The sequence below is a fragment of the Apteryx mantelli genome, chromosome 2 (assembly GCF_036417845.1).
Source record: "Apteryx mantelli isolate bAptMan1 chromosome 2, bAptMan1.hap1, whole genome shotgun sequence".
NCBI lineage: Eukaryota > Metazoa > Chordata > Aves > Apterygiformes > Apterygidae > Apteryx > Apteryx mantelli.
The window spans coordinates 168,538,635-168,559,638 of NC_089979.1; the positions used below are offsets into that span (position 1 = coordinate 168,538,635).

Sequence of the window (21,004 nt, forward strand, 5' to 3'; positions counted from 1 at the left end):
AGTTCAGTATTATCTTACCCAATTAACTGCTCCGTGGGACGGGGCAGGAAATATTATCGTAGCTCCAACATTATATCAATGGTTATGTGCTGCTGTGCTAGGTGCTTATCCGTCCACCGATGAGTTAGTCGCCACAGTGGGAGCGTGGTGTACTTTGGAGGAAGGGATCAACGTGTTGCGGCGGCTAGGGGTAGCAATCGGATTAGCAGATGGAGAAGGACCGGACGGTGTGGAAATAACGCGGCAGATGAAGACCCAGTTATTAAGGGGGGCTCCAAGTGCCTTAAAGCCCTTACTATTTGGCATAGTAATGCCTGCAACTGGAACAGTGGGGGCTTTAATACACAATATAAGGGATTTGACACTTGTTGGTGAACCAGATACTAAGCAAGCGAGAGCAGTTCGGAATTCCAAAGGAAGAAAATTGGCAGGGACTACTAAATTGAGTGGAAAGGTAACGAGGCGGCAGATGTGGACTGATTTGCTGCAGGCAAGGGTATTACGTGATGAGATAAATGGTCTTTCTACTGCTGACTTATTCAAGCGGTGGCAGCGGCTACCTGCTAATCAGCAATATCGAACACAGCCTACCGCCCCCCCTGCTCCAGCCACAGCGTGGAAGCTGCCGGCCAAAAGACAATGAGGGGGAGGCGGGTCCCCTGCAATACGAGCGTCAGTTGCGGCTTACCATCGGGGGGACCGATGCCCTTATGTACCCTTGCGAATTCGCTGGCGCTCTGGAGGAGAAATTGCTGTGCTTGCTTTAGTAGATACTGGGGCAGAAGCTACTGCACTACATAGTGCGGTAGCTCCGGGGAAGGCCACTACCCATATATGTGGGTTGGGAGGATCAGCCACCCCGGCGAGACAGGCTGTAGTTACGTTAGCAATTGGCAAAACCCCCCCATTTTCTGCCACTGTTTTATTAGCACTGATTCACGAGTGTATCTTGGGGATCGATGTGCTACTGGGCAGAGATATTCAGACCCTGTAAGGATTGTTCTCCTTTGGAAAAAGTTCTGCGTTACCGCAGTTGCGATCCATTACTTTGATTAGAGGGTATCCAAAATGGGACCCAGTGGATCTACCGGTTCCCCCCACTGTAGTGCAAGTGAAGCAATACAGAATTCCTGGTGGGGAACAGGAAATTCAGGAAACTATAGATGCTTTATTGCATACCCAAATAATACGCCCTGCCCTGTCGGCTTTCAATAGTCCTATTTGGCCTGTTCGGAAGCCTGATGGCTCATGGCGTATGACTGTGGATTATAGGGAGCTAAATAAAGTCGCCCCACCATTAGCAGCCGTAGTACCTGACATGGTAACTCTGCTGGAAGGCATAGGGAAACATCTGCAAGAATGGAAAGCTGTCATTGATTTGGCAAATGCATTCTTCTCTATCGCTATATCCCCGCAATCGCAAGACCAATTTGCGTTTACATGGGATAATAAGCAATATACATTTCAAGTCCTTCCTCAGGGCTATAAACATAGCCCCACTATTTGCCACCAGATGATCTCAGCTGATCTTCCCCCCCCACTTACAGAGTGTACCATCCATCATTATATCGATGATATTTTGATAATGGGACCTTCTGAAGAACAAGTCCGTGAGCAGTTATCATTGCTGGTACAGACCCTACAGGAGCGGGGGTGGGCTGTAAACCCTAAGAAGGTACAGGGGCCAGACATCAGTGTGCAATTCTTAGGGATAGTCTGGAGGGGGCAGACGAAAGCTATCCCTGAGAAAGTGCGCAATACCATTCAACAGTACCCTGTCCCCACTACTGTGAGACAACTACAAGCTTTTTTGGGCCTTTTGGGGTTCTGGAGGACCTTTATACCCCACTTAGCATATTTAATGCGGCCGCTACAGCGTTTGACCAAAAAAAGTAGCCAGTGGCAACGGACTAAAGAACACCAGCAAGCCTTCGACCTGTGCAAGGAGGCGGTGGTCCAACATTGCGAACTATTCACTCCATATGAGGGACGACCTTTCGAGCTGGAGGTAACGGTCATGGGGGATACGGTGTCTTGGGGGTTGTGGCAGCAATGTGCCCACGCAAGGCGGGAACCTATAGGTTTCTGGTCCCGTTCCCTGCAAGGGGCCACAGCAAATTATACACCTTTAGAAAAACAGCTCTTGGCTGTGGTGTGGGCTTTGCAGGATACCGAACAAGTTACAGGACGTGACCCAGTGACCGTACACACCCCCATCCCCATTCAGGCATGGGTGACAGATGATACCATCAGGGCCCATGTGGGGGTGGCCCAAGCTGCAACTCAGTGGAAATGGAAACACTATTTACAAGCCCGGTTTAAGGCAGGGAGAAAGGACATGAGCACCCCGCATGCAACCTTGTTAGGGGAGGTACGTTTTGAGCACGTGCCTCTCTTGTCAGAGCCAGAGGGGCTGCCCCCCCTTGCTCCCCCAATAGAGCCATCGCCTGTCCAAGAGGCCCCTCCTTTTGAGACGTTATCTCCTGAGCAACGAGAGTGGGCCTGGTTTTCTGATGGCAGTGCGGTGTATTCCTGGGCAGGAGAGCGAGTGTGGCGCTCTGTAGCATATAATCCTGCCACAGATACTATCTGTTTTGCCTCAGGAACGGGATACTCAAGTCAGTGGGCTGAACTAAAGGCTGCAGCTATAGCTCTCGATGAGGGAGATGCACGCTACCTCTATACGGATAGCTGGGTAGTATACAAGGGTCTGCGAACCTGGTTACCAACATGGGCCGCTGCACAGTGGAAGATACATGATAAGGAACTCTGGGGGAGCCCCTTGTGGGAAAGGATTTGGGACATTGTGCAAACTAAAGCTGTGTCTGTGCGACATGTCGATGCCCATCAGAAGCAGGAGACCCTTGAAACTCAGCATAATACAGCAGTCGACCAGATGGCAACTCCCTCAGAGTTAAAGCAAGCTTGGCAAGCGCATGAACGATCAGGGCATCGTGGCCCCATCACAGCTCAGGCTTGGGATCTATCACAAGGCCATCCCATGTTAGCCCTACATTGGTATAAGACAGCCCGTGCTAACTGTCCCGTTTGTATGAAGATAACAAAAGTGCCTTTCACCAGCACATATGGTCGCATCAAGCGAGGCGAACAACCCTTTGCGACCTGGCAGGTAGATTATGTAGGCCCGTTATCCCCCTCACAGGGGCGAAAGTATATATCGACTGCTGCAGACACTTACACAGGCCTTATGTATGCATATCCTACCTCCCATGCGAATCAATCCTCTACTGTACGGGGCTTAGAGCAGCTCATGTATACTTATGGTATACCAAAAGAAATACAGAGTGACCAAGGTACCCACTTTGCAGGCCATGTAGTACAAGAATGGGCAAAGGACTTGGGGATCACCTGGGTCTTGCATATACCATACCACCCTCAAGATAGTGGATTAATAGAGAGAATGAATGGCCTGCTAAAAGAACAAATTCGAAAGCTTACCACCACGCAAACCTTAAGGGGGTGGATGAGCATGCTCCCACAAGCGCTGTTTATGCTTAACAACAGGCGTGTTGGAATGCTTACTCCCTATGAGCGAGTACAAGCCAAACCGACTCTAGCAACTCCTGCTCGGATATCCGTAATGGAAGGGGGAATTGCCCCCTGCATACTCGCCTCCGGGGAGGTAGAATTCTATACACCGGAGCAACTCACGATTACTGAACAAAGGGTTATAAGCTTACATTTAAGACTTGACTGCCCTTCACAGTGTGTATGGCTGTTTACACCTTTGATACCTGTCCAAATAGCTCCACTCTTATTGACCTCTTCTCAAGATTTATCTTTCCAGGTATCCGTATCCACGCCAGTGAATATTGCACAGGGAGCACCGATACTGCGAGGAATTCTGATCCACAGTGCCGGAGTGCCTCAAGTTCAGCAAACACCCTCAACACACTCTTTAGCCAGTGTGTGGATACTAACTCCTCAAAAGGAAAAGCGGCCTGGCACTGTTCTAGCAGATGGTCCAGGAGCCACTGCTCTAGTTCTTCCTGATGGTGATACTATGCCTTTCTATCTTCCCATCAACAGGTTATCACGCCGGCATCTGTAAGCTACTGTTGAGATGTTGCCTCTTGTTGACCACGACAGATGCCGTTAATCTACAAGACCATCCAGCTTCCCATGTAAATACATGGATTTGGCTCACACAAAGATCAGCTAACCTCTCTGCTTTCTGTATTGCAGGAGGACGATCAGTGGATGATGTCTTAACTATGTGTTACATAGGTGTACCAGCTCCACTCATGGTACTACAGAGTTATATACAAAAAAAGGGTATTTCTGTTACTCCCATGAATTCATACAATTTGGGTATTGTTTCCCAAAAGATGACACCTTGGACTTACTCTTTTTGTATAGCTAACATGTCTAAAGCATATATTTGCTTTCGCTTTGTAAATGCTACCTCTGTTCTGCGGTATGTAACCAATACACAGTTAATTTGTAATGACACTATAAATATTGCTTATGCATCTGCTCACATTATACTACCCTTAGGTTGGTTCCTTCTGTGTGTCACTACAGCATATACATATGTGCCAGCCAACGCCACAGGTGGCCCATGCACTGTAGATTGTGTTACTCTAAGCATCCTTCCCTTTATGATGGAGCAGCGAAGGACCCCGTGACATATCCTAGATGCCATTTGTAACCTCCATGTAAGTTTATTTTCTCATGCGGAAGCCCTAGGCCTATTGCTAAGCCTAGTTGGGATCCCGGGGGTGGTGGCGCATGATTGTAAACGGTTAGAGCATGTTGTCTGTGCTTTAGCTCAAGGCTTAAATTGGACATCTAGAGCCATTGCCTCTTTTAAATAAAGAGTTGGGAGCAGTACGGCAAGAAACACTGCAAGACCATCTAGTGATTGACTATCTCCTACTGTGTTACAACCATGGATGTCCTGACTTTGCCGGGATGTGCTGCTTTACCATCACTGAAGAATCAGCATCTACTGAGACTGATATCAGCCACTTACAGAGCATTATCCAACATACCTGGCAGAATGGCGGAGATGCCTGGCTGGCTAATTGGTTTGGCTCCCTAAGGGGATGGCCGGGCCACCTCATACAAGGAGAACTCTTGTTTATCTTTCGCATTATATTATGTTATGTTTTGATTTCATTACTTTGTAAATTCCCTTGCCCTCATACCACACGCCCTTCTGAAGACTGGAATGGCCTGTAACCAGCTCTCCATCGCAGGGGTGGAGTGTATGGGAAAGTGCGGAAGAATGTCGAGGAGATAGGCGATGGAAGCTAGCCAGACCGTTCCGTGGGAAAAGGAGCATCAACAGGACATGTTGACCCATAGCCATGTAGCTGGGCCTATGCCAGTGTGGTGTGCACCTGGGCTTTGACTCGAGATTAGCGATGAGCTCAATGTGCCCACTGCGCATGTGTGTAGTACACAAAACCACGTATAGTGCCCCCCCCCCGGTGTTCCTCACCATGGACCGACGCTCAGCGGTGCCAGGGACTCTCCCGCTCCTTTATTGCCTCGATCGGGAAATCGCTGGGGAACCCCCGCTCAGACGCAGAGGTAATAAACGCTCAGCATTGACCTTAGTGTGCCTTGTGTTTGTGTATCTGTTCCTGCCGGGAGTCCAGGCGTCGCCCCCGCCGGACCCTTACAGGCTCCCAACCCTCGGCGGCTTGTTGTAAAATTTTCCAGTCGTGTGGTTCCCATTTCCCCTGACCATTCTGTTGTAGCACGGGGAACGCCAGTGCTGTGGGGCCCTCGGACCCCGCAACAGGCTTCCATTGTCCTTCTATTATAGCGTCCTTGATAATACCACTCCAGCAGGACTCCCTTGGAGGTCCGGCGAGGGGATTCATTAAGCAGGGAGGTACTCCTCCCTCTTTCTCTTGCGCCTGCAGCTCCACTTTTTTCAGGCGTTCCGATAGCTCCTGTAGCACTCTTACGGTTTCTTCTGGTGACGGCGGTACTTTATTTCTGGTGCCAGGCGTGTTGTCCCCCGAAGACTCGCTGGACGAAAGCAGTGGGGGGTGCTCTGATGGAGTCTGGCGTGAGCGGGTGGTCTCGTTGAAGGAGGGTAGAGGCGGCCGCTGAGGTGGCACAGGCAGCGGCAACGGTGGGTACAGGGGACTGTTGCTAGGCAGCGGCGGGGGAGGAGCGCTAGGAGGGGGTCGGCACTCCTTCCCGCCCGAGTCTATGAGGTCAGCAAGGGGCGTGGCCACCGCCCCTCTTTGAGCCTCCTCCGGGTGCACTTCCGCGTTCGCCTCGGAGCTCGGACCGGCCGGCTCTGAGGAAACCTCCGCTTTCTGGGACGCAGCGGGTGACGGCGCTGTCGATGCCTCCCCCTCAGAGTTCTCCCGCACCCTTTGCAGTGCCTCCCCGACAGACCGGCTCATTGCCGTTAAAGTCTCTAGTACGGTGTTCCAAAGTGCGCAAACAGCTCTTATTGCCCTCTCCTCCTTCTCGCCTCCCCCAATCGTCTTCTGCCACATTGTCTCTCCGAAATCTCGCCATTCCGATACGGAAAATAGCATATGGGTGTCGGAAAAATGACCCCATTTTTGCCCTAGCTTAATCAATCGGTGCAACTGCTTTACCGGGGCGTCAATCCCTCTCTTAGAGAGTATCCCGGCGAGCAAGGTGGCAGCAGCATCAGCCTCCATTGCTGCTTCCTGAGAGGCGGGGAGCGACCCCGAAGACCAGTGTCTGGTTGGCTAGCGGCATACAACCAGCACTCCTCTCAGCCGTACAATCCCCACTCCCGTCCTCTCGCTGCTTACCGCAGTCTCAGAGCTCTTATCGGTAGTCACGGAAGTAAACCATCCTCTGCTACCAGATGTCGGAGTGGGGGGACGGGCCCGGAGTAACGATGAGTCTCAATATGAGTATGGTCGTTCTCCCTTTATTAGAGCTTACACAGAGTATATATAGACAGGCGATAGAGCATGTGCTAGCAACAGCTGTATGATTGGTTTACAGTCTCTGTTCACGCGCCTAAAGCGAATACATGATTGGTGCAAAGTTGCTGTTCACGTGAAGGGGCTTGTCGGCCCCCTCCTTGACTTGTTTACCACTACTTGCCTTCCCCTTTTGTAATGGTCTAGGAATGTTCAAGGACAGTTCACACAGCCGTGGGATCCTCCCTCCATCGTGAAGACAGGATTGCTCACTTCTAAGAGATCGTGCCCCTTTTCACTTAACCATTCTTCCACATGCGGGATCCTATCCAACTCCTCTCCCAAGGAAACCACACTGGCTCCCCGTTCACGGTCCCCTCCCGGGCCTCAACTGCATAAGCACAAATTTGCCCCAAGAATGTGTTTGGAACCTCACAAATGCGGGAAGAAGCTCGTTCTTTCCTTCCCGAACTAAGACACCAACTCTCACGGCTTTTCTCTTTGAAGTTGCATCCATTCCCGATTTCTCATCTCAGTTAGCAGCCGGTCCCTAACCCTTCCCGGTTACCTTGCTCACCAAACTAAACACAGTCTACCTGTGACAGTCTAACCTTTCATCTCGGTTAACAGATATTCCAACCTTTCAAACAGTGAATGGGCTGCGGATCAAACTGCAGTTATTCTGGAGAGGAAGGGAAAGTGATTTTCAAAAACGTCAAGTAAATAAATAGCAATTCCTAACTCAGTAAGTTACCTCCTAGGCATAGCCTCAGCTTGTATTGTATATAGGACTGAAAAAAAATCATTTTTGCAAAGGTCTGTCTTTTATAAAGTAGCAGACAGTTGGGGAATGATGGAATTTTTACCGGATTTAATAGACTGTATTTCATGTCAAGGGATTTGAAATTTCATACCCATGTTCTCAGTATAATTTCTGCTATAATTAACTAACCTAATTATGCTTTTCCCTGCTGAATGTTTATAGGTATATCAGAGGAAGGATCACTTTACCCATGACTTACATACTGAAGCCTTCCTCAAACATCTCCTCCTTGTCACAGTTGAAAATAAAGTATTCACACAGACAGGCTGTTGGTTTGATCAGCTCAGTTGTTTTTAGGCTCTCCTGACATCCTAAGATCAGGATAGAGCCTTATTTTTTGATTGAGCATCTTTTATACTGGAGTAAATCAACATAGTTTCACATAATTATTCCTTGTTTACCTAGCACTGTACGCAGGCTCAAGCCAAAGAGTATCAGTCCAGTCTGGTGTTTAAAAAAAGGTCATCTAAAATCAGGCTTCTCAGTCCAAAGCCAAGCACCAAGTAATAGTAGCCCAGTTCCCCAGATTGTGAGCATTTAAAAAGCTTCTGCTGACCTCAATATAAGCTCTTATGTATTCATCTAAAAAAAATAGGCCATGGGCTTAAATGCCAAAAAATGGAACATAATTTTAAACTCATACTTTTTAGAGTTTTGCTTGTGCTGTAAAGCAGAGCGAGAGCTCTGGAGGACTTGGATATAGAATGCATATGTTCTAATGATATTCTTGCATATGGCCACCTTTCCTGTTGCATCCACAAAAAGAATCTCTTTTGCCCATTACCGTGGACTTCTTTGTCCCCGACATAAAATTAATTAGACAGGAACATTCCCTGATGCAATGAGGTGTTCACGGTTCATCTCAGATCACCTTGAGTTTCAGTCACTGCACAAAACAGTCTCAGTCGATCAGTGGAGCTACCTTTTATAGTGACACTAAGCATAAGGGATAAGAAAGTCTGGGAAGCACAAGACCCAGAATGATCTGGTACCAATTCCCCCTTCCTCCCTCAGAGTGGGAAGTTTCTAAACCAGAGTCAGATACCCATTTATGCTTACACGACTCACCTTATCCAAAACAGTGTAAAACACTGTTGGTAGCAATCAGGATTAACCAATTCCTTTCTGTACAAACACTCTTCCATCACTTTCATTTTTACACTTGGCTATAGCAACAGCCAGTGCCTACAAACAGGAGTAACTGAAGCTACAGCTAGTGGTGATGAAACACCTTGCTGGGAGGAAACTGGATATCACCCAGAGTCTGAAAAAATGCTTTGGGGTGCAACATGTGAAAGAGGATGGAGTAAGACATTGTGAACATGGAAGTGCTACACTGCTCTACGCTCTACAATCCCAGTTCATCCCATTTAACAGAAACAGTAAGCCTAAGTCTAGTTCTAAATCAGGATCTCAGTCCCCCGTGGTTCCTCAAATAGCCAGTAGAGAAAGACACTTCACAGCAGGGGCATAACCAAAATACATCTGTACTAGCAGAAAGACTAAGGTGGATTAACTTGAGGAATGACAGGAAATCACAGGTGTCCTCGAGGAAAAGCAGCTTTTAGCTATAGGGCACATGCAGCTGCACAGAGTCACGAAGCAAAGGACAACGGCAAAGATTCCAGCCTCATGAGAGACTCTTACCAATTATTTCACGAGAAGTCCTGCAGCAGGAGTTAAAATTAAGCAGTCGGTATGTACAAGAAATCTTAGAGAGGGGAACCATAAGGCTATTCTAGAGCTAAGCAGATTAGAGATGAGTTACAAGAGTTTGCTTACTTTGCAGAAGTTTTTGCTTATATTTTCCTGGGCTCAGATTCCTGTTCATCTGGGTCTAACCACATCCAAAACAACAAAAAGATGATGCTGAATCACCCAAATCCAAAAATTCCCCATTATTTCAGTGCAAAGTCACAATTACTCAGAACTTAACCTATTTTAACCTTGCCCTAGACCTCTGTGCACTGATGAAAATCTAAAACAAAGATCTGAACCAATGCATCAAATCAGTCTCTTCATCTTGTGTAAAGGTATGTACTCACACCATCCAAAAAAAAAAAAAAAAAATCACAAAAACATGAGGCTGGAAAGACCTAGAAAGATCATCCAGCCCTTCTCCCCTGCTCTGGGACATGCTCAGCTCTTTATGTAATTCCAGACAGATATTTCACTAACCTTTTCTTAAGCCCATGATGGAGGCTCCAAAACCTCTTCAGATGATTCTATTCAGTCATCCAACCAACAGAAAGCTTTTTTACTGTACAACCTGGATCCTTCTCATTGCAATTGAAGCCCATTATTTCCTGTCATTATTTCCGCATGGAGAACAGATTGTTCCCTTCCACTTTGCAACAGCCTTTTAGGTACTTGAAGTCTGTTATCAAGTCCTTCCTTACCTATTATTTATGACTTAGCACCAATTGGTGGCAGGGGCTTTAAAGACAAAATTAGAGAGCCCTTAAGTGCTTAAATCCTGTCTTCATTTATCCTGTAACAAACATGACAAAAGGATGTAGGAAAGAGGATACAAGTACAGAGCTACAGCCAAGAGACCATTCGTTTACTTGAAAGGGCAGCACCCACGGATAGAAGATTTGCTCTTGTAGTTTTTCTAACCCTGACTGACTATAAAGAGGCATTCTGAAAGAGGTGCTTTACAGAGGAGAATTAGGGCAACAGATGGCTGAACAGGGAATGGCTTGCTAAAAGCCCTAAGATGGAGAAAACAGAGTCAACCAGAGAGGGAGAAATTTCAGAGGAGGGAGAAGAATGAGCTAGGAGGCTTAATGGTCGACAGCATGACTGAAAGCTGGTGCAATGAGATGGAGGCAACAAAAAGCAGCCAGTTGTTCCTTTTGTACTGCCCTTGCTTCCACCTTCTCTCAGTCATTTGACGGGTAATTGTCATGGAAGAGACCAGAATCCATCTCCAAACCCTATCCAGGGGAATTACAGAATGGGAAACCGTTCAACTTACTTTCCACATTGATCTTGGCTTGGGTCTTGTCATCAGGACTCTCACAGCAGTAGAAGCCCCTTTCTGCGAAGGAGATGTTCTTAACCACGAGGATATGCTTCGTTCCCTCAGCTTTGATCTCTATGTTTTCACTGGGCTTCAGCACAGTTTTGTTCCTCATCCACTTCACCTCTGCAGCCTTGGTCAGCTCAACCTCCAGGATCACTGTGTCCCTCTCTTCAACTGTTCTGGGCTCCAGTTTCTTCTTGAATGAGACTGGGGCCTCTGCCAAAGGAGAAAGATATTAGCAAAAACGTGCAGGATCCAGAAAACGGGCTATCGGGAGGAATTAAAATAGTGGCCCATGCATTCTGGGCATCTTTATTTAATAAACTGAAAGCAGCAATCCCCTACTACGAATATAATCCGTCAAGGGGAAGGCCATATAAAGCAGAGATCACAGCATCAGTGATAGCCTGTCAAAGGGACATTATTGTCTCTTACCTCGCACCCTGAGGTTGGCACTGCTTTCTACACCCTCAGCATTGGCAGAGATTTCAGCTGCGTCTTCCACCGTCAGATCAGTGATCGTCAGGCTGTGGTTGGTGTCACTCTGCGAGATCACATACTTCTTGCTGGCTTCAATCTTGACACCATTCCTGTGCCATGTAACCACAGCATCACTGGGAGAGACGGTACACTTGAACACAGCCTCTTTTCCTTCTTCAGAGACCACGCTGTTGAGACTCGTAATGAATTTCACCACTCGGGGAGCTGATGGAAAGGAAGAAAACACTTAGGAGCATGTCTTTGAGACATGGTGTGAACATGGTGTGAGACAAACCAGAGATGTGGAAACTTAGGGAGATTCCTCTGACATGGAATTTTGTTATTATTAATATTATTCTGTAGAGCAATAACAGTGCCTTAAACAGGCTTTGGTTTTGCCTTTCTTTCTTTCTCATCTTTTACCAAATGAGATCATCTGTTCTTTCACATCAGAGCTTCATTTGCCTGACTAGATAAAAAAATCTGTAGAGGCATAAGCCCCATCCACCTTTGTCTCTTCCGTCCCTGGAGACACAGACAGTGGAGTTAAACGAATCCAGGGCGTGATTCATCTCATCCTGAAGTAGATGTTTCAATAGGTCGGACGAATTCTGACCTACTAGCAACCGTTCCTCTCCGCTGACTCCAAAGAGAGCTGAGGGGGTGCATCCCAGCTGTAGACATCTTGTGTGGATGTCTGAGGAGAAAGGAGATGAACCCTAGCCTGTGTGTCTCCCTGCCACTGCACTGCACAGCACCTTCCTTTCTTTGGCTGGACTTTATGATGCTCTGCTGTTGGGGACAGTAAAGGGATATAGAGTTATTGCCTGGGGGCAGATACTGCAGCAGTGGGCCCAATTAGCCCTTTGGTCCTGGACATCAACCCTCTCCTCTCTGTGTGAGCACCAGCTGCACCCCATCCTTCTGATGAGACAGTCAATTTAGAGCCTTAGCCTTGATGAGGGAGCAGCAACCCTGTGCACTGTCCCAGGAACAGAGGCGACAGTTTAGGCCCTGCTTAGGTCCTCCCACAGGACCAGCTTACAAACTTTACCCTCACACAACATCCCTGTACATCTTCCTCATCAGCTTTGTCATGCTGGAGGACAGAGTGGGGAAGAGCTAAAGCCCTGCCCGCTCCCCAGCCACTAGGCTAGGAGGTGACAGGAATGCTGTGATGACTGTGGAAAGCAAACACCAGGAAAAGCACCCATCAGAGGCCTTCTTGTTCCCTTGAGCGAAAGCCCAGCAAAGGACATCAACTGGGTCTTTAGAGGCAGGAGGAGCTTTGCTAGCCCATGGCATGGGAGCCACAGTAGCAGCAACAGCAGTTCAGGTCTTGAGCCTAGAGCAGTTTTAGGGGGAGTTTGGACTCCTTCACCTCCATCCTCCCGCAAGGGAAACGGAGCTGTTAGGCAGGGACATGACCTGGGGGCAGCTGCCTGCTCACCTTGCACCTTCACTTGGAATTCCTGCTTGTCATTCTTTGTGCAGCAGGTGTACACAGCAGTGTCCGTGCTCTTAGCCAGGTTCACCGTCAGGGTCCGGGAAGCCCCCTCACTCTTGATCTCATACTTCTTGCTCGCCTTGATTTCTATTCCATCCTTCAGCCACTCGACTGAAGCAGTTTCAGGCGTTACTGAAGTAGTCAGAGTGATGTTTTCATGTTCTTGAACAATGAGGGGCTCTTTCTGGACAACCTTCTTTTCAAATTTGGCCTCTGGTTCTAGGAAAGGCATTAAAAAAGACAAACTATTAGCTTCATTTCCAGGTCCTTAACCCAGCAATATTCAGTTACTGTCTCTTCTCACAATAGGGTTCCAGTTCATGGCATAATCTGTAACAACCCAGGAAATATGGATGAATATTTGTGACTGGTATAATCTTTTGCTGAGAAAATAATCTGTCAGGTAACTCAGAGCTTCTGCTTATAAGAGGAGCCAAGAAAAGGAAATGCAAATATACATTTTATCTGCCACTCATAAAATGCTTCTTTCTTAGTGGTAAAATTACCTATATAATCTTTCTTCTCTTATTTGGATGATTCTAGATCTAATTAAGAAGAAATATTAATATGCTAATCCTGAATTTACAGCCTCTTTTCTTATCTGTTTGCTTTACTCCCATTCTCCTCTACCTTGTACAATGCTTTGCCCCAGAACAGGGCGCACACAGTGGCAATCTAGTTTTTCTTAGCAGCCTTTCCCCACAGCTCTATTTCTGTGCTTTAAAACTTCCCACTTCCAGCTCATTTTCAGCTACCCATCACTGGAAAAGGTTGTATGATAACGTGTGTGAAGGAGATGATAAACAAACAAACAAAAACTATTTAGCATCGCTTTAGCCAAGGAGTCTCCAACCAGTTTCTCCTCCTCAACACTGCTAAATTCAAATGGCCAAATTCATGTGCAGCATGGTTCACAGATACTGCTCCAGGAGAGATTGTAGCTGCACCGTGGCCATTAGGTACAGAATAATCACTATTCATCTTAGCCACCCAGCAAAGCTGCATAACATGCCCAAAGTGAAAACTCACCAGTAACTCCAAGCTTGAAGGTCAGCTTCTGGCCTGCAGCCTCACAGATGTATTCGCCAGCATCTTTCTTCTCCAGCCGCTCTATAAGCAGACGACGGGTTTTGCCCAGAGTCTCGATTTGGAATTTTCTAGAGGAAATGAGCAGTTTTCCATCCTTGTACCATTTCACTTCAGTTGTGTCCTCTGCTACCTCACAGCTGAGGCTGGCACTTTCTGTCAGGACAGCATGCACCTCCTTCTGGACCTTCTCCTGGTCTATAAACACAGGTGTCGGCTCTGAGTGCAGAAAAAGGAGAGAATATTGACAGAGGGATTCAAATGAGGCCATCTTACCCATCTGTGTGCACAGGCCTGGAAAACATCAAGGTTACCACTTATGTTAAAACCAAATGTCTTCACTGGACAGTATCTACCCTTCTGTGTGAGCAAACTGCAACGTGGAAATTAGGGGAGTAAGAGTCCAGGAATGGAAAGGACCAAAGGGTCCTTGATACCACTCCCACGACTGCAAGCATGCAAAAAATGTCAAATTCAGAAACTTCCACAGAATATCTTTCCTGCACATCACCAACCCCCCCCCCCAATATCTTTTCATTAAGACCTACAGTGAATTATCAAGGACACAACTGTAACATGTCATAGCAGAAATGATGGTCTCCTGGTTCACTTGTCCATCCTAACCCAACACAGTACTGTTGGCTTCTGGAACACTCTTCATAGTCTCTTCCACTGTCACAAATGTGACGGTCAAAATGACAAAGGAATACAATTTCCCTACAGCAGTCAGTTAGCCCAGGACTGTGGGCGGCAAGGTACTCAAGCATGTCTACAACTTCAACACTCCCTTCAACATCACACGCTTAGAACAGTTTGGGAACCTTCTGAATCCAGTTCTAAAAGACCAAGTACTAGCAATCTTTCAAGACAAAGGGGCATTTAGCATCTAGCAGAAGTGTTACAAGCATCTCAGAAGGTTAGGACCTCAAATACACAATAGCACGAGTTCAAAAAAGTGCTGAGTTTTCAGTCCATCTCTATAAATTCTGCTGTTAAAACTGCAAATGGCAGAGCACATTCCAACCTCTCAGTTTTTAGAACTGGGTGTGGAAATCTAACAAGGAAAGGATTTTTGAATGAATTTCATTTCAGGATTGAAATACTACAACAGAAAAGCACATGACCAAGTACTTCTGTGTTTTCCAGAAAATATGTTTCTGAGGAGAACTTTGTTGTGGTAACTAGAGGCTTTACAGCTGGATGCAGAAGAAACAGATGAAGCAGAATGCAGAAAAAAAGCTGTTTAATTGCTATCTAACTAGCCACCTTGTTTTCTAACAGTCTGGGCTAGTTTTCATTTAATCTGTACTTTTTTACTGATTAACACTCATCAAGCCTCAGCAATTCCTCTCACAGTTCAACTGGTTTCAGGCTCACCACTGCTAGTCCAGCCCTATGCTCAGAAATGCCTGTGGCTGGAACAGCCCAGGTGAGTACCTCTTCATCACTCTCTTTCCAAATTTCTTTTGAAAATTCTGAAAGTCTTTAGTCCTCACACTGATGGTTCTTAAGTTATTCCTCCATTTCTTGGCTGGCAAAGCCAATCCTTTATTCCTTGCGTGTTTTACAGATAGTCTGTTTTACTTGCAGTTCCAATACAGACCGATCAAGCCTCACACAATGAACGTCAGACTCGCTTATCTGATTGTGACTTCCTACTCAACAGCATTGTAAATGGGGTAACGTGCTGCTTGGTGGAGCTCATGTTACTCCTCCCTTGACATGCTTCATGCAAAATGTACACTCCTATCACACGTGCTTGTCTTTGTCAAGAGGTTCAGTGCACAAGAATCACCCTTTGGGATCCCAGGAATGGGAAAGATTTGAACAACATGCTGACTATTATTTCTATTCTATTCATTTCTGCAATTATTATTATATAGACTACTTAAGAATGTGACAAGCCTTTGTGACATGATAAAACCAAATATTTCAGTATATACCAGACCCAGCACACAGCAAATCAGATAAACTTTACAGACTGCAGTAGAGCCCAGACTATTGCAATTGGGTCATTGTGTAATATGGAACCACAATTATTATTTTATTATTCTCTACTGAAATTTTGAAAAGAGTATCAGTCTTACCCATGACATTAATCTTGAAGGTCAGTTTCTGGCCAGCAGCCTCGCAGGTGTACTCGCCAGCATCTTTCTCTTCCACCTGCTCCACCACCAGCTGCCGCAATTTGCCCTCTGACTCCACCTTGAACTTCTTGCTTGAGGTGATCAGCTTCCCCTCCTTGTACCATTTCACCTCGGTCCCCCTCTGGGCCACCTCGCAGCTCAGCGTGGCCTTCTCTTTCAGGGCTGCCTGCACCTCCTTCTGCACCCTGTCCTTGTTTGTAAACACAACTTCTGGCTCTGAAAAGAGAGATTAATTCAAAGTGCATCCCTGAGCTGAAGTTTCCTAAACTCTGTATCATAGCTTACAGGGAATACTGGAAACCACCTCTCTGGCTTGACGATATCCATCTAAACCTATCGGAAGGACATGTGGATTGTGATTTTTTTTTTTTAAAGAATCTTTTAGCTGCTTTGTCATTAATCACACAAAGATTTTTTATATATATATAAAATATATATATATCTATATCAGTTTCCTAAATATTCAAGAAATAGGAAGGATGGACCAAAGAACTTTCTCTCACCTGTGACAACCATCTGGAAGACCACTTTCTGGCCAGCAGCCTCACAGGTGTACTCGCCAGCGTCTGTCTTTTCCACCTGATGCACCACCAGCCACCGTGCTTTGCCCTCCAACTCTACCCTGAACTTCTCACTTGAGGTGATCAGCTTCCCCTCCTTGTACCATTTCACCTCAGTCTTCTCCTGGGTCACATCACAGCTCATCAAGGCATTCTCTTTCAGGACAGCCTTCACCTCATTCTGCATTTTATCTTCAAACACATCATCTGCAAGATTGCAAAGAAGGAAAAATTACACCCAGGCCATCAGGGCTGCATAAAAGAATGACAGGATGGTCTTTCAAGTTTCATTTCCACCTTGGAACAGAGTTCATGCAAGGTTAGACATGTTTCCAAACAATTTCAGTGAAGCTGCAGGTAGATTTTAAGAAACCTATGATGCTTTAAAGCTTTGTCTCCAAGTTCCTGTTGTATGGGGTTTTCAATGGGAGATTGTCTGGTAGGTTATGATTTAAATAAACCAACTGTAAAACGAAAAAAAGGCTTATTAAGAAAATGCTTGTGGAAGCACTGGCAGGAACAGTTTGCTTCCAAACAGCACAGTTCCTGGCTGCTGCTCACTTGGACAGCAAGCAGGCTGCCAGCAGAATTACGGTGCCTGATCGCTAGGTGTACACCAGCTTTCCTGCACATGCTGTGCAGGGTCAGTCTCCGCAAGCCAAGCAGGGTGGGCACTCTTGGGAAGAACGACACATTCTGTTCACTTGCAGAAGAGACCAGGCTGCATGTTCACAGCAAACAGCACCTGCTGCAGACAGGATCATTCATTTGCCAACGCTGTCCCCCTACCTGGGTCTAAATTGTTTTTGGAAAAAATGGTAAGGGTTATGAAATAGCTGCATAACATCTGGACTACCTTCACAAAGATTTATATGGAGTTGTGTCCTTACAGAACAGCGTAACTTCCAGGATATATTCTACAAAATGTGTGCTACTAACAACAGGATAAAATCAGAGAGTCATAGAATAATTCAGGTTGGTAGCAATCTCTGGAGGTCATCCAGTCCAATTTCCCCACTCAAAGCAGGCCAAATTAGCTCAAGCTGCTCAGGGCCCTGTCAAGTTCTGAGTATCTCCAAGAATGGAGACTCCGCAACGTCTCTGGGCTCCCATTTCAGTGCTTGACCACTCCCATGGTGAAAAGGTTTTCCCTAATATCTTATCGGAACAACCCATGTTCCAGCTTGTGTACTTTGCCTCCTGTCCTATCACGGTGCACCTTTGAGAAGAGTCTGGACTCATGGTCTCTACATCCTCCCATTACATGACTAGAGAATAAGATCTCCCCTTTGGCCTCCACCTCTCCAAGCTGAACAAATCCAGTTCCCTCAGCCTCTCCTCATATGTCATGTGCTCCAACCCCCTATTATCATGGAGGCTTCCACTGGAGTTGCTCCAACAGCCTTTTGGATTTCCTGATGTAATAACTGGCAAATTTCTCTACCAAGCAGACATTGAATTAACAAAAGTAATTTGGTTTTAGTCTTGGTTTTGGTATATCCTAAGGACATCATTTTAAAAGTTGGGCATAGGAAATAACCTTGGATCTAGTGACCATAAGACCATCTACTTTAAAGTGAACGGAGGGATTAACAAAAATATCTTTATAATACACTTATTTAAAAGTGGCAAACTTGGTTGAATTATGAGAACTGATCAGTGAAGAAAAGAGCTATTTGTTCAAGACTCAATGCGGGATCTGATATCCTTGAAATCTTCATCACAGTGGAAGAACAGAAAGGAAAGGACTGGCCAGCTAAAAAGTCGCTGAACTATCCTCTAAAATCCTTTATAAGGCAAAACACAAATAAGGAATGGAAGAAAGCACAGCTCTGCAAAAAAACTACGTCTCTGAGGTCAAGAACTGTAGCGGTAAAGCAAGATTTGCCAAAAGTCAGGCTGGATCCAGGCTTGCGAAGGAAGTTAAAATAGATAGCAGGGGATCCTTTAACACTAGAAACAGAAGTGGGCAAGGAAAGAAGTGGGGCAATGATGCAAAGAGGCTGGGCTTCAGGTTTCAGAGCTCTTTGTATCACACCTCTGAAGACAACTAGCAAATTCCTAGAAAATATTCTCCTATAGGCTAATTTGTTCCCTCTGGACCTCACCCTCAGCCTATGGTAGATATTTTGCCTGCAGAAACAAACCAATAGAGGTTATAGAGCTACTAATTAAACGAGTGACTCCTAAGTTCACATGTTATGGTTCCATTGCAGACAACTGCCTTCAGTGTGAGGTTTCAGTTTCTCATTTGACTTTCCCTTGGGTGAATACTACTTGTTCACACAAAGTCTAGTTGGTGCTCTCACTCGGTTGTATCTTTAATTAGCAGCAGGGCAAAAAGACAGGTGATCTGAGATCACAGAACTCTGAGGGTCAGAAGAGGGTCAGAAGATCCATTTTCCAGTTCTGGTTCTAGAGCACACTTCCTCTGCGGTCTTGGGCAAGAGCCTCAAGGTCCCAACACTTCTCCTTTTAAAATAGCCAATACATAGCCTCTTCCATAACCTTTGCCACTGCCTTCCTCCCCCCAGCCTCTCTCTGCAGCCTCCTAGCACCATCCTCTTCTCCTCCTTGATGACTTTCACTTCTCTGCACGCTGTCTCTATCATGTCTGCACTCTGAGTGGCAGCAGCTGCCTGGGAGGGTAAGGAGTGGGGTAAGTTCAGGTCAAGTTCCTATGCTGCTGACCACGGCAGTACATGCAACCCGGGATCCACGCCATAGGCTTACTGACAATATCGCACCGTCCGCAGAGAGGGACGGGTCCTGCAGGGAGCATGCCGCAGCAGGAAGCCAGCTTACGTGCTCTGAACCGGAGGAGTTCCTCTGTTGGCATTGACTGTAGGAGGACTGTTGGAGACCACAAGGCTTGCTCATTAACAGGCAAGAGTACGTGGCCTGTGGTGGGTGATGTGAAACTCCCCAAAGGGACATTTCAGCTGACTTGTAGATTCAAGCAGCATTCAGACATCTAAAAGACCTCAAGCGCACACCATTGTCGGAGTGGGGGGACGGGCCCGGAATAACGACGGAGTCTCAATATGAGTATGGTCGTTCTCCCTTTATTAGAGCTTACACAAAGTATATATATATCGACAAGCAATAGGCATGCGCTAGCAACAGTTACATGATTGGTTACAGTTTCTGTCCACGCGCATAAAGCGGATATATGATTGGTGCAAGGTTGCTGTCCGCGCTCCGTCGACATTTATGGAACCTAGTTCCGTCCAGACTTGTTTACCAGTTTTGTGAATACCTTCTTTTGTAGTGCTCAAGGTCGCTGCAAGGCTCGCTCGGCCGCTGCAAGGCTCGCTCGCCTTGGCCTGCATTCCTTCCCTTACCCTGAGAACGGGATTGCTCATCCCAATCAAATCATGCCCTCTCTCGCTTAACCATTCCTCCACAATGCGTGTCTCTTTTTCTCCTTTCACAGCAGCTTTGGAAGAAGCACTTGCAAGCTCAAGATTCATTGTGAAGTACTCTGCCTTTCACAGTCTGATGCGAGAGACGAGTATAAGCATCCTCATGGTTGTAGCACACAACCCCACCCTGCATCCCTTTTGTTATGCGTGGTCAGTGGTTGAAATGAGACAGGAGAACTACCAGTAAAGGCAAAGAGTTTTTTGAATGCTACTGCTCTCTCCTCCTCATGGTCATGGTCATGGTCATATCTTTAAAGAGTTGGCATGGCAGATCAGCACGGACCCGTCCATTTTTAGGGGGCGTTGTGCTCACCAAGGTGCATGCTTCCTGGGAATTCCACATATGGGCTCTGTCCATACGTGTTGACTGCAGATACCCAGAACTGATAGTCAGCCTCTTCTGACAGGTTGCTCACCGTGAACTCGGGGACAGGCACAGGAGACTCATGACACCTCACCCAGGTAAAGCCAGTTAGCTTCTTGCGTTCCACTACGTAGCCATCGATTGGAAGGGGACGGTCCATCTTTGGAGGGGACCATGCTAGCATCACTGAGGTTTCTGTTTTATTTTTCACCACAGGGTCAACTGGGGGTTGCGTGGGAGGTTTTTTGGGAGCTGCACAGGAATAAAAAGAGGACAAGAAATTTGTGTCAGAGTTGAAAATCCACTGTATCTCACAGAAGAAAATCATCTGAGCTTGCACGGGTCTAAAGGACATTGAGGGTTAATGAACCTCAGGAAAACCTTGATGCGAGATGGAAAAGCAAAGGAATCCGTAAAAGGTAGTTCCAGACTGCATTATACCCCTTACACAAAGACGTACAATATTCTTAATAGCTAAACGTATGTGATTCCTAGACAGCTTTACTGATTGTCTGCACAAAGAGTTTACTGTGAACAACTCATAGGCTTAATTTTTCAGCGCTAAATACAGACCCATACCACTTCCTGTATGGCTCCTGGGCAAAGCAGATTAACATTCAATGTGATATATTCACTCGGACAACAGGTAAGCCACCACCAGAGGGTGTTCAGAATTCTATGCACCAAACTG

The 21,004-nt window shown here is 46.5% G+C and overlaps 1 protein-coding gene across 1 annotated transcript in view; it reads right to left on the reverse strand.

Moving 5' to 3' along the window:
- The window catches only part of LOC136991348 (obscurin-like), a 143,932-nt gene extending 124,569 nt beyond the window's left edge, over positions 1 to 19,363 (reverse strand). Inside the window, 7 exon segments of the mRNA XM_067292215.1 lie at positions 10,697 to 10,960; positions 11,180 to 11,449; positions 12,606 to 12,950; positions 13,761 to 14,036; positions 15,905 to 16,180; positions 16,468 to 16,731; positions 19,330 to 19,363. Coding sequence (XP_067148316.1) covers positions 10,697 to 10,960; positions 11,180 to 11,449; positions 12,606 to 12,950; positions 13,761 to 14,036; positions 15,905 to 16,180; positions 16,468 to 16,731; positions 19,330 to 19,363 — 1,729 coding nt within the window.
- Between the last annotated feature and the right edge of the window lie 1,641 nt (positions 19,364 to 21,004).